The following is a 13,814-nucleotide window of genomic DNA, read 5'->3' on the forward strand; positions in this document are numbered from 1 at the left end:
AATTTCAAAATGAGTCATCATTCAACGTCAAGCAAATTATATCTCTCGGGCATAGTACTGTCATAACAGAAAGATGTATATTGTGGCCTATTTGCTCAAGGCAAGAACTGTGGAGCCAGAGAAACAGCCGTTGCTAGGCAATGCCCGCACGCAACTATGGAACAATTGCGTAAACACGTTTCCGCGGAGACGAATACGCGCAACAATAGAAGAGCTGTTTTTTTCTGTGCGGTCCTTGGCGAGGGGTTATAAAAAGGACAAAGAAGATCGTTTAAATCAGTAATGACAGACCCGACCTCTCGTCAGAGAGGGTGCCCCAAATGGACAGGACAGCAACTTTCACAAAGAAGAAAACATCTGGTCATGAGCCGACACCAAGACAGACTGACTGACTGACCGGCAGTTACAACATGACTTTTGACTTTGTTTAAATCAGTTGAGTTTAGAGAGGCTAGCCTCCAAGGAGCAGAGGAACTGAGTCATCAGAATTATTGAGTGGAGTTCAGTTCAGCTGGCAGTCAGGCTGCGAAGAGACCTTGTGTGTGTTGTAGTACAGTGATATTTGAAGTAAGTGATTCGGTGAGACTGTTATAGTTCCTGTGTTAAAATCCGTTGCCAGGAATCGGCTAGTGGAGACTATAATAGACTGAGGACACTAGTGGATGTATCAGTGAATTGTACAGTGTGGAAATCAGGGATAACGCTGTATTACTTATAGTTACGAGTTGAGTGTATAGGTGTCAATAAATCCAGTCATCCAATTCAAAACCCGTTAATAGTCATAACCCTAAAACGTGACAATATTATCTAAAGACGCATCAGGATATAACACTTAACGATACCTTACTGAACTGAGCTGGTATTTTTCTTAACATCACACGTTCCTACGTCAACCATGAGAACATAGGTAGATATATCAAACCACATGGAAAAGTACGCTGTGAACTATGATCTGGAATTATTTTTTTGCTTAACATTTGGGCGAATAATAAATGACAATTCTCAGCGATTGTATTCTCCAGTTCAATCTAACTCACATAACATGTATTTCAGATCCATTTTAATATGACATTCCTATCTGCTGAGCATTCGAAGTGGCCACTATCCAAAATTATATATGTACTTCATATTTTCCTGCAGCCAAAAGCAACCTTCCTATCACAGCGTCTTTAATTAAACCATGCTATCGATACAAGTATATTAATATAAATCATATAGTTCATTCTCATTCCATGTTTATTTCATGCAGAGAACAGCTGAGCTAAATTAATAACCATCCTTGTTTAGGAGTTTACACTTAGAAAGTTGAAATCTGGAACAGAGAGAACCACTTTCAACGTATCCTCTCAGCTATGATTTGGTTTCCCAATTGGTGTTCTGCTTTGAAGTTTTTCATTTGATGCTGAATTATCCGTCAGAGCGTTGCAAACCACCAACCGAGAAACACTGCTTTAGAAAAACTAGATTCAAAAGGAAGCGCAAGTCTCGTATGGATGTACATTTTAATTGAAATTTATTAAGGTTTCAGTGCAGCTCGGACCATCCGGGGGCACCATGAATATTTATGCTGATCTGCCTCAGTCGTTATACGCAGGTCTGGCCTTCATAAGCACTCAGTTTCCGACAGGCATGTGTATATAATCAGCTTCCTTTTAAATAGGTACCCATCTGAGAGTGAAGACTAATTCATACACATATCATATCCCATATTTGTCCATCCTTGACAGGAACGACATCTCTCCAACTGAATCATTCTCTGTGCCTCTCTCATCATGTCCGGGTATAGTAGATTTATTTTACGGGAATAGTGACATACACACGAAAGCTGCGGGAGGGGGGGGGGGCGCTTTATGAAACCCCTGCATATGTACGCAACTTATTGAACAATTATGTCAAGCGGATGGTCTAGTCATGTAGCTGCAGGCACGAAGCTCTGACGTCACGATCGTGTCAGCTGCCGAATTTGTGCGAGATGTAACGAAGAGAAGGGTAGAGGCATGAGTCGCAGCCAATCACGAGTTAGTACGTTGCTGTCCACAGAGGCGAATGGAGTTGTGGGGTGTTATTGTCTACGGAACTGGCAGCAGCATTATTTTAATGATTAAGTAGTCATTTCAAGGCTTACCGGTATGAATAAAAGCGATTATTGTTTAAACATATAATTTCTGTTATTGTATTGAACATAATTTTCTGGAGTAACTCAGGATGTCTTTATATAAAATTCGTTGTTGCATTTGAAACTAGGAATGAAACGCAGTGCACAGTAGTATTCGCGGTTAAAAAATGCACGTGGTCATGAAAGTCATAATGTACACGTTGCTTTACCAAGTTCGAAAACATTGAGAGTGATACATACTGCAGCGTGTGTGTTGTGTTCTTATGTGTATGGATATTATAGACGATGGTATCACTGTTTCATCGCTTGCGGACTGATTTGGTATGAGAGATTGGCGTTTTCTGAAGAGGGTGTGGGCATACCAGTATTAAGGTAGACTACGTGCATTATATCATGTACTTATGTTATGTTTCTATTTGTCTTGACTTCCAGCAGATTATCCGAAGAGAAGCTCAAAGAATTGTGATCAGATTTCGACTGTATCGTGGATGCAAGAACAGAGACGATGAACAGGAAGCTTTGAAGGACCACACAATTCCCTTTTGTAGTAATTTCAAGTATACAAAAGGAGCCGATAGCTTATATTACGTTACTTGAAAGGGTATAAATATATTCTAAATTTGTAACAGTTATATATGTGATACAGCGTACAGAAGATGGAGTACGTCATGATAAAAGACATCAGGCCAGGTTTGAAAAATCTCAACGTGGTGTTCATTGTATTAGAGGTTGGTCATCCAACAGTGACTAAGGAAAACCGTGAGGTACGGACTTGCAAAGTTGCAGATTCATCTGCTTGTATTAATGTTTCGATTTGGGATGAACCAGGGCAACTTTTGGTTCCAGGTGATATAGTCCGCCTAACAAAAGGCTATGCATCGATTTGGCGTAACTGCCTCACCCTATATTCTGGCAAAAATGGCGACATACAAAAAATTGGTGAATTCTGCATGGTATTCAACGAGCAGTTAAATATGAGTGAACCAAATCCTGCTCTATCTGCACAGTTAAATCAGACATCAGGAACTCCGAACAACAATAGTCTTAGTGGTAATAACAATGGAAACAGCAACAACGGTGGCCCAGTCGGCCGCCATTCTGGTGTACAAAGTTCTCAGACTACACCTGCAATTCAGCAGAATTCCGTGTGTTCAGGGAAAGGGAATGGAAGTGGTACTCGTTTCAGTGGTGAACAGACGGGAGGGGGGAAAGCTCAGGGCAAAGGAAGCCAAAGAGGAAAGGGTGGTCATAGGAATGGGGCACGTGGTGAAAGACGGTGAGGGATATTTTGTGTTATGTAATGTTTACCTACAACAGGGAACATGTTATCAAAGGACACTATAATTTCATATTAAACAGTGTGAAGTAAATTGATGCATTAACGTGTAAACAAAATTATGTTAATTGGGTTTATTTACGTGCATTGTAGGTATTCATTGTTTGTATTTGCCAACAGTTTACAAAAAGGATGACGATTAAAGCAACTGCTTCACCAAGTTTCCCCATGTATTTCTTGTACAACTTAAATTACAAGTTTTCTGTCAGTATTGTGATTGCCAATATTGCTCTGGGTAGCTTTCAAATTACACTTTCTTATTCATTGGCCTTGCCTTGGTGATTGAAATGGAGACTGTGTTTTGTGTGACCTGATCTAAAATTTAGTTGAAAATTAGAAACACCATTATGACAAGATTCTGCGCATCCACAACAGTATTTATTTATGTCATAAGATAGGCCAACTTGCTGAACTAAATAATTAACAATACACCCTAAACGAATTTTGTCCTAACCTTCGCAAGGTTTTCTTTGTAGTGCACAATTTGACAAAGGTGAACGCTTTGGAGATAGTTCTGGGCATTTGTTCTAGAATCGACTTCCTTATCCCAACGTATCCAATGAAAAAGCAACGTGCAAGGCATTAAAAAACATCTGCAGTTTCATTGTATTTGGTTGTATAACTCGAATGTCGTCGTGGACGAGTAAGTAAACTTGACGTAAGCAAATGTATGGATACAATATGGCGAACTGAAGCGATTAGACGTGAATCTCTTCGGCCTGTTTGTGGTGGATTGTTTAACACGGAGTGAAGTTTTCCCCTTTAAGTAAAATTTATAATCGCGTGTATAAATGACTGACGAGTGAAGTGCAAATCAAGGATTTTACTTCTACAGTCAAGATTCTTCGGGTGACTTAGAGAGGTTAGGGCGTAATAATATGGCAACATCAATCTCATACATTTGGTATAGGGTATCGAAAATAGTCTTTTAATTAATACTGAAATTAGATGCAGTAAAACTTCCTGGATAATGCCGAACCCTATACTGAGATTGTCAATATTTCCTAAATTCGAACCAGAATTCAGAAATGACATGCACAGTGTGTATGCAGGCAAATTGAACTGAAGTGCCACACAAACGTAACGATTTTTAACGATAAGCACAAAACCGTAGTTCACATATCACCTCATGTATTAATACTGTACCTCATTTAAAATTGCTTTAGGACCCTGTCATACCTGTCGCGATTCATTTATCAAATTTTACCTAGTTACGCACGTTATAAGAAAATGTTTGCAGTGACATTCCCAATCGAACTGTTCCTGGTTTATCAAAGCGTTACAAATTATGTCAGTCAGTAAATCTTAGGATGAAATAAATACAATAAAAAATAAACTGCCATAGCTTCTTTTTGTAGGTACAGTAGAGGAAAGCCCTCATGAACGTATGAGGGGTAGGCCTTCTTGGCCCTTGCACCACGACCTACAGTGGTCTGTTGTGCTTTACATGCCCACATAGTCTTGTACATTTGAAAGTAATATATGAGAGGTTTATATGTCACCCTTTTTCCAAGCTATGTATTTGCTCTTATTATATATCAGAGAGAAAATATCAGTATGTACATATTCTGTTGTGCAGATCTTCATTGTCTTCTCTAAATCTGAATTTGATATTCTGTAATATAACATTTAGGAGGAACTTCATTAAGGTTTCAAAAATTGGAGTTGGCAGGTGAAGGTTGCACCATAGCATTTGCTATGCATTGGGAGCTAAACCAGGCTTTTCATTCAGTACTGTTCACTTCTTACATGTGGAGAAATCTTCCAAGTCTCACTCTTATGGCATCTGATGTTAGGACAGTGAAGTACAATGCAGCAATATTCGTAACATTTCTTGGTTAATTGATAATTCAGTTGGTTGAACAATAATCCCACACAGAAATGCATGACAACTCAAGTGGAAGCAATGTAACAGTTTTATAACTCACTCTGTGTCTCTGCTATCAACCATCATTCACTAGATATCATGTTTAACATCAGCCTTAAAGTTTACTAAGAACTTCAGTTTTGATGAGACAAGCAAGCAAATTTGTAAAAATGTATTGAAGACCAAACAGGTCCCAGTAAATGTAATTTTCTTTATGGAAGATTAAAGTAATGATGGAACCTTACCTCTGTCCATAAAACTGTTTGTGATATATGCGCTGTCAACAGCTAAAGGTACTGGCCCATTCTGATATACTGAACTTGAATGTACTAACATTTTATAGAGATTCCAGTCTGTTGTATGAATTCATTTTACAATAAATTAGATCGTCCATGACTGGTGACTGATCAAGCTCTCGTAATGTTAGTTTGCAGATACATTTTAAGTATATCATAGCAATTGGACATCTTAAGTTTTATGTTAACAGACATAGTCCAAAATGTTGGTTTTGTATGAAGATCTTGGAAATAGGTTAGAAGGAACGCACGAAAAAAGATTAAGTTGCATCACAATGAATACTGCGTGGAATTACCGGATGGATGTTGATGCTGGGAGTGAAGTAGTACAGAAAAATGCTCATTTTCCTTCATTTTTAGCCCAGTTTCCAACTTTTTAGGAGGGAAAAATGTAGGTCTGGTCTAGTCTGTATGTGTGTCTTCTTTTTTAACTTTTGAACCAGAAGACTATTTTCACAAAGTTTTATATGGACATTATACCATTGGAGGCCACCCAAAGACTGTAATTTTTAGTTCTTGCAGTCAGTAATAACTAGGGCCCGGATTTTTATGACCTAAAAACTATAAATATATGCATGCACTTATGACCCAAAATTATGTCAAATATGACCTTAAATATTAAATGGGACATAAAATTTCACAATTTTAATTACAACTTTTACTAGAGTTTAAGAATAAAGATGATGAATATATGATAGTAGGTCCTACTTACCAAATTAGCCCTATTATGTCTCTGAAGGAAAGAAAACTGATGGAATTTCGACATTTCGTACTGGATTAAACCATTCATTGTTTTCTTTTTAATACTGATATTTGCGTTCATATTTTAGACAAACACTGGTGCACATGGTATGAACACTAACTTAACTCTGTTATCTAAAACCACCATTTAAAAGAACATAAGTTATTCACGTCTCAATTTTCACTGTTACAGTTGAAATTTATAACTACATGCATTTTCAAATTTTCAAATTTGAAAGATCGCCGATTATCACTAAGGATAGTTTTGTATTTGGAAAAACTTCGTTCCACATCACATGATGTGACAGGAGCATATTTGAAGAATGTCAAGTCGTTTGGTGACAGTTCTGTATCATCTTCGAATGTTGCTAGTTTACCGGAAAGTATATCTGCAATCTTGCATAATGTTGAATAACCAGCATTCCGATGAAGAACACTTTCTATTTTGGTTTTAATCCTGTCACTTATTTCACCACGAGTTCGGTTTATTTCATTCTCAATGCTCTTTACAGTGTCCAACGCGTCACAGAGTTCAGTCCCTACAAATTCCAGGCGAGTTATTGCACCTGAAATTGAACAGAAGTTTGACTTTATGTATGCTAGATTTTGTGCTAGAGTGGTAGAGAATAAGTCCTTGACAGCTTTAATTGATGTTGACTCACTGCTGTCAAAGCCATTAAACATTTTCTCAATGGCTGTGTAATTTTCACAATAATATGCCACAGCATCCAACCATGTACCCCACCGTGTGACGACAGGCTGTGGAGGAAGTGGCAGTAGAGGAGCTTCTTGTTTAAATTTCTGCACTCGAAGAGGGGCCTTGATGAATATTTTCTTTCCGTTTGAAACTAGCCTATCTACATCAGGAAAATGTCCTCGAACTTCTTCAGCCACTCTATGCAATGCATGAGCGAGGCAAGTAATATGGACCATTTTCGGGTAGAGGATTCGAAGTCCTTTGGCAGCCTTCTTCATGTATGGAGCGGCATCTGTTACTAGGAGAAGGACATTATTTCGCTGTATTCCATTTGGCCACAACAACTTCCTGGAATTATCAAATAGGACAGCTATAGTTGAATGATTTGCTCTTTCGAGAACTTCACAGTCAAGAAGAAATCTCTGTCCAGGTTGATCTTGTTTCAGGGTCCCAACTATAACATTCGCAATAAGCCGCCCATCTACGTCAGAAGTCTCGTCCAAGGAAACCCATATCTTGTTGTCAGCAACAGATGTTCGAATCTTATTTAACATCTTCATAACATGTAGAGAGATAATTCTTTCTTAACGTCGATTCACTTGGGATAGGATGACTAGTGTATGTCTTCAAAAATTGTCTGAAGTGCTGATTATGCAATTTCTCTAATGGAATATTCGAAGATACCATCCACTGACACAAATCCTTCGAAAATTCCGACCCACTGTTCGTTTAAGAAGGTGAAGGAGAAGAAGAAGAAGAATTAGTGGAACTGTTTTTAAACAACAAACTTTGTCTGCTATCCTTTGTAGATAATCTGCTTAAACATCTACCATAAATGCTGCATTTCACAAATTTTCGCCTTTATAACTGCAAGTACAGTCCAGTCAAAAATATGGTTTTTAATATGAACTTCATGTACTTGAACTCTATTCCACATTGAAGCAACAGTCCAGCCTGAAATTTATTTTGTAATACTAAACATTATTGAGCCGAAATTTTACATTATATCAAAGAATTGTTTCTAAAATGACAAAAATGACCTTATTTCAAAATTATGCCAAAATATGCTGTAAAACCAATAAAACTCTAAAATATGCATTTATATGCACAATAGAAACGACATAATTTCAATAAGAATGACTGGAAACATGCATAATTACATTTAAAAATAGGAATAAACCCGAGGAAAAAAATATGACATGTCATAGAAATCCGGGCCCTAGTAATAACAATGTGGCAGATACAGAGATTTGTGAAGTGGGAATGATACTATCATCCCATAATGCAGGGTCTGATATAACATGTAGGTAGATAGATCTTCAAAAAATACAAAATTTTGTTGAGAGAATTTGTTTATAGAATGTTAAACAACAATATGGTCATTTTGTTTTTTGTTTATCTTTCAGTCTGATGATGAAAATGAATCACTGAAGTTATAAAAGTTAAATTTGGCATGAAAATAGATCATAAATATACACACATGTTACATATAGACATTAATTGTAAGTCAACAGGTACAAACAAGACAACAGTGTAGATCGTTGAGGTTATATCCAAGAAATATTAACGTTTTACTTAAATACTTAAATAGTAAGCTATTCACAAAAGTAAAATAAATGTAATAATAGTGGTAGGTCTGTAGGACTGAAAATCTGTGGAACTCTTAAGTTCTATTTATAACTTATTACATAATGTGATGAATGAAGTATGAAACCAAATGAAGCATGTGTTTACACACTGCACGCTGAAGGCATAGATGAGGTGTGAAAGTGAAGATCAACATAAAGTAAAAAGTAAAGTAAAGGTATCCCTGTAACAGACCATGGAGTCCCATAGGGTTGAGATGTTGAGGTTCCCATATTTTCTAGACAGTCGCCTCATATATGGCGGTAAGGTTGTCAGCCTTACGCGCCGGCCGCCCTCTACCCCCAAGAATACTCCAAGAATGTTCCTGGTACTCATTTCTGTTCACCCCAGGGACATAGTGCGGCTGGAAGGATTAGGTAAATTGAAAAAATCCACCTCATCGGGATTCGATCCTGCAACGTTCTGGCTTATAGCATAATGCCTCAACCAGCTATGCTACCGCATGCCCCCAGATCAACATATTGTACTGTAAATGGTGACTGGTCAGATTTGTGCTCTGGCTGCTTTAAGCCAAGGGACAAGATTCCCAAGTACTGACTGTGGAGGAGGTGAGGGACCCCAGAATCAGTCTGCACATGGTGACAAAGAGAAAAACTCTGCCCCTGCTGAAACTGAACACCAGTTTTCCAACCCATAACCAGTGACTGTACCGACATTTTCTGGCCTCCTGTTGATACGCAGAAGAGGATTATATTGTTGGGTATCTGGAACAGACTGAAAGTAAGCAGGTTAAAGCCGGCAATCATGCAGACTACATGGACAGTCAGAAAGCTACATTGAGAATATCTGAAGAATGTGGAAAATTTTGTATACCTGAGCAGCACAATAAATGAAATTGAAAGTAAAAGCAAAATTAATAACACAGTTCAAAGAGCAACTACAACAAATTGTGTGGAAGTGTTTAAAAATTTAAGTTTCTTGGAGCAACAGTATCCATTCTGAGGCCAAGGTCTGGACATCTGGTACACTTACACCGAGGCCACAAAGTCCCATTACATAAATATAGTATTATTAGCCATTTTACAATCATACCAAAGTAAAGGACATAGAATTCTTCCACTGCAAGAGTAGGGGGGTTAGGGAAACTGCATCAGTGAAGTAGAGATTAAAATGTTCCCTAATACACAGCTCAGGCAGTGACAGCTGTTGTCACTATGAGTAGTATTTATGTAAATTTTGATATGTTCAAGGTAGTGACTGTTCAGATCGTGCTCTTCAGAGTTGTAACACCATGTAGCCTTATAGGCAGATTCCAGTGTTTCAGTCAACCATGCTGTCTCCATCTTTAGAGTTGAAACATGTAGGTTCAGAAACTGAGTTTGTGATACAGGCAGGTTACAAGCAACATAGTCATGAGGCCCAAGGAACTGGGGGGAGGTGGGGATCACTATCACAGGTGAGACAGGGAGTAGTGAGAAGGGACACCCTTTTCTGGGCGGGAAGTGAGGAGGAACTCCTTTTCTCCCCTCAGGGGCTTGCTGTTTTTTAGTTTGAGAAGAGGAATGCATATAGGGTTTTGGTGAGGACAGCCAGAAGGAAAGAGACCACTAGGAAGACCTAGATCTAGATGGGAGAATAATATTAAAATGGATATTAGGGGAACAAGATTGGGTATGGACTGGATTCACCTGGCTCAGAATAGCTGAGCAGTTGTTGGCTTCTCAAGAAGGATTTGGCTCCGTGGATTTAGTTATGGTGTTCCTCCAAAGAAATATGTCGGTACAAGGGGGATAGACAGTACTGAAGATCTTTCCAATAGAAAAGTTTAAGCTGAATTTTAAGTTTTACCTTATTTCACTGTGTGTTATTTGCACATAGCAGACAACATTATATGGCCTCTGTGGAAGAAAGTTATGATGCAGCAGGTTGAGTACATCTGAGATTAATTTAGTATTGTGCTACATTTGTTATTATAATATGGTTCTTTGTAGTTTGGTATTTTATATATAGCATTTCATGGATACAGAGTTAGAGAATGTAGGATGCGGAATAAGTCATATTGTAATATAAGAAAATTAAATTATCCTGAAATTTGTCTAGGGCAACTGAAGAAGACTAACACACCTCTCACATGTTAAATGGTCTCAGATAGTGAATCTTGGATCTTTGAAAGACAAGTAGCAAGCAATAACTATGTCATGGATCTTTGAAAGACAAGTAGTAAGCAATAACTATGTCATAACGTTTAGCAAGGTCAAAGTAGTACAGACCAAAGAAGGGAATTTTCCACTGTACAGAATGTGTTCTTACCTTGATAAGGGGTTAAAAAGCCACACACGGGAAGTTTATTATCTAGACCGGAAGTGGGTGAGATAAATATCAGGTGGCAGGAACCTGAATATACTAAGAATGAAATGCCAAAGGAATTGCTCCATTTTTCAGTTTTACAGTGGAGTCAACATCAAACAGCACAGAACAAAGCACTGAACATAATACATATGCATTCAGGTAACAGTACAGGGCTTGTGATACACCTAAAATTGAACATCTTTTGATAGTTCAAGTTAGGAACTGGTGGTCAGCTCTTGTGAACATCGTAATAGACTTTCAAGTTCCACAACTGGTAGAACATTTGAGTAGCTTAATGACTAGTAGCTTTTCATGCAGATTTTTATAATACACATGCAGGTGACCACTAACACATAAACAGACACATTTGGCCATACTATGTCTACTAGCTTCAACATGTCTGTCCACACACAACACAACTTGGGAACTGCTGAATGGATTTTCAGAACATTTTATTTGGGAGGGGGGCTACTAATATTTGTCAGCACAATCCAATTGTGGTTAAAATCGGACAACAGTAATGGACAAGTCACATAAAGACTTACATGTTAGGTTTCTGAGATAATTAAATGAGGGTAATGAGCCAGAATTTTATGTAGTGGGTACATTTCCTTCCTATAGACTCATAATGTACACTAGAGATTAGGCTTCTGACTGTATAATTTGAGGTCAAATTATAATGGTGATGTTTTTGGCTCTTTAGAATTGAAATCACACTGTTATGGCCCAGAAAAGGCATTTAGATTTGTAAGTATAATATGAATATGTAAATACATAGTTATATGTAATTTATATAATAAAAGGTTAAAGGTAAAGTTGTCCTTGTGCTTAACTAATTAAGCACTATGCCATGAAGGCATATGGGGGAGCTGATGTATAGATCCACATTTTCTTGACCTCGGATCTAGTTGGAAGTGACTGGTTAGCTTCACACTGCAGCTGATTTACCCATGGGGAAAGATCCCCTGCTAGCCATTGGATAGGAGATTGGGTGGACTGCAGAGCTGGTCTGGATGACATGGAGAAGAGAAAATTCTTGACCCTACCGGTACTTGAACTCTGACTCCTCGGTCGTCCAGCCTGTAGCCAGTCGCTATACTGACTACACTATCCCAGCTCCATGTAATTTGTATAATATGTATAGAAACAACTTTCCTATTAACAGTTTGTTAATTTCCTGTTTCCTACCAAAGGCTGAATAGAGAACACCTATATATTAAGAAATTTACTTTAGGCTTTCCTTATTCCAAGCATGTGCAATAGCCATAGCTGCTTTAGCAACGTGGAGGTATTGCCTTATAGTTTATCGATGTGGTTTGAATCCTCATTCTGAATTTCTTTGGGTGTGGTGTGAATTCTCATTTATAATTTAAATTTAATTATTGTTTTCTGATATTCATGCTTAAATATTATAATGAAAAACATTTCTCTGTGGATGTCATCATCTTCAGTAAAGGAAGCAGATCATAGGTGCTCTATGCTTACGTGAAATTTACTGCATTCTATTATTTCCCCATGGATGAATTTCAGATCTGCTTTAAGGTTGACAGTGTGGAATATTTCCTTCTAGGAGTTTATATTCCTTTTGTCCATCATCATACAGGGTGTCCCAGGAGGAATGGACCAAACTTCGGGAGGGTATTCCTTATGTTAAAGTATGCCGATATAACCCAAAACACCTATGTCCAAAGTTGAACGGTTACGGAGATAATGGCCAGAGAAGTGTCAAACTTTGACCGGTGTTACACACTTGTTGATTACAAAATACATATTAAAACTGGCGGGAATATGTGGATTCTGTAACGTTAATAATGTACGTAAGATCAAACTAACTTGTGACTGACATGAAGCCATAAAATTGAAGTACAAAATACTCGCTCACCATGTCATAATTGTCCTTAGGGTTTCCAAGCACTATACATGACACATGAATGGCAAGCGCTGACGTAACGTTCTGACTGCGCGTTCTGATAAAGCCAACTACATAAGTACGGCTAGGGTGAATCACGGCACTCAAAGACAAACATAGATAAGGCCTCTCAGCTGAGAGGTACAGTGTGTGGACCCGCTAGAAGACCACACTTTTCTTGGGCCATTATCTCCGTAACCGTTCAACTTTGGATATAGGTGTTTTGGGTTATATCGGCATACTTTAACATAAGGAACATCCTCCCGAAGTTTGGTCCATTCCTCCTGGGACACCCTGTATATCATCACTCACTCTTTGTTTACCAAGAACATATGCGTGTATTATTTAATTTTATGTTGTGTGTTACCAATTAGAATTCCAGAGGCTTGGGCTGATGGTTACAGTGTTTTATAAAAATTTGTGCTGATTATTCATTATAGTTCCAATGCCAAAGATAGGGAACTGTTCATTTTTGCTAAGGAACTAACAGTGTATATGATGAAGAGACAGCAAGTAACACTTAATACAATATCCGAGTGTTGGCCTCTTTAAAGATTTAAGTACTTTACATGTTATCATATGATAAGGAAAGTAAACATATCACAGGTAAAGAATGGATACTTCTGCTAGTTTAATAATTAATGTACACTGAAAGATATTAATTTATTATAAAGGCACATGAACAAGTTTATCTTTTACTTCAGTAATGTTGGTACTTCACAAAAATGCTTCTGAAAATCATTTAGAATCACAGTAAGAAGAATGGAGGTTTCTGGATATTGGAAGGTCATCTACAGAATATTGTTCACAGTTTTCATAAAAACTTAAATTTCTGATATTGAGGGAGTTGAACTTTTGTTTGATAAATTAACAGCTTCTTCTTTTGTCCTCAGCCCTTTTTTTCCCAAAATAACTC

The 13,814-nt window shown here is 37.8% G+C and overlaps 2 protein-coding genes across 7 annotated transcripts in view; both read left to right on the plus strand.

The window, feature by feature from the left end:
* Window positions 1-888: 888 nt before the first annotated feature.
* Window positions 889-13,814, plus strand: part of LOC111870059 (solute carrier family 35 member C2) — a 42,843-nt gene continuing 29,917 nt past the window's right edge. The window contains exon 1 of one of the 6 annotated variants that reach the window (XM_033753662.1): window positions 889-907. The gene's annotated coding sequence lies outside the window, so the exon portion shown is untranslated. The other 5 variants (XM_023862022.2, XM_023862023.2, XM_023862021.2 and 2 more) reach the window with 5 other exon arrangements.
* Window positions 2,763-3,615, plus strand: LOC111870060 (SOSS complex subunit B homolog). The gene has a single exon (XM_033753663.1). The coding sequence runs from the start codon at window positions 2,773-2,775 to the stop codon at window positions 3,394-3,396; it is 624 nt and encodes a 207-aa protein (XP_033609554.1). The 5' UTR covers window positions 2,763-2,772; the 3' UTR covers window positions 3,397-3,615.

This window comes from Cryptotermes secundus, unplaced genomic scaffold, assembly GCF_002891405.2.
Source record: "Cryptotermes secundus unplaced genomic scaffold, Csec_1.0 scaffold355, whole genome shotgun sequence".
Lineage (NCBI taxonomy): Eukaryota > Metazoa > Arthropoda > Insecta > Blattodea > Kalotermitidae > Cryptotermes > Cryptotermes secundus.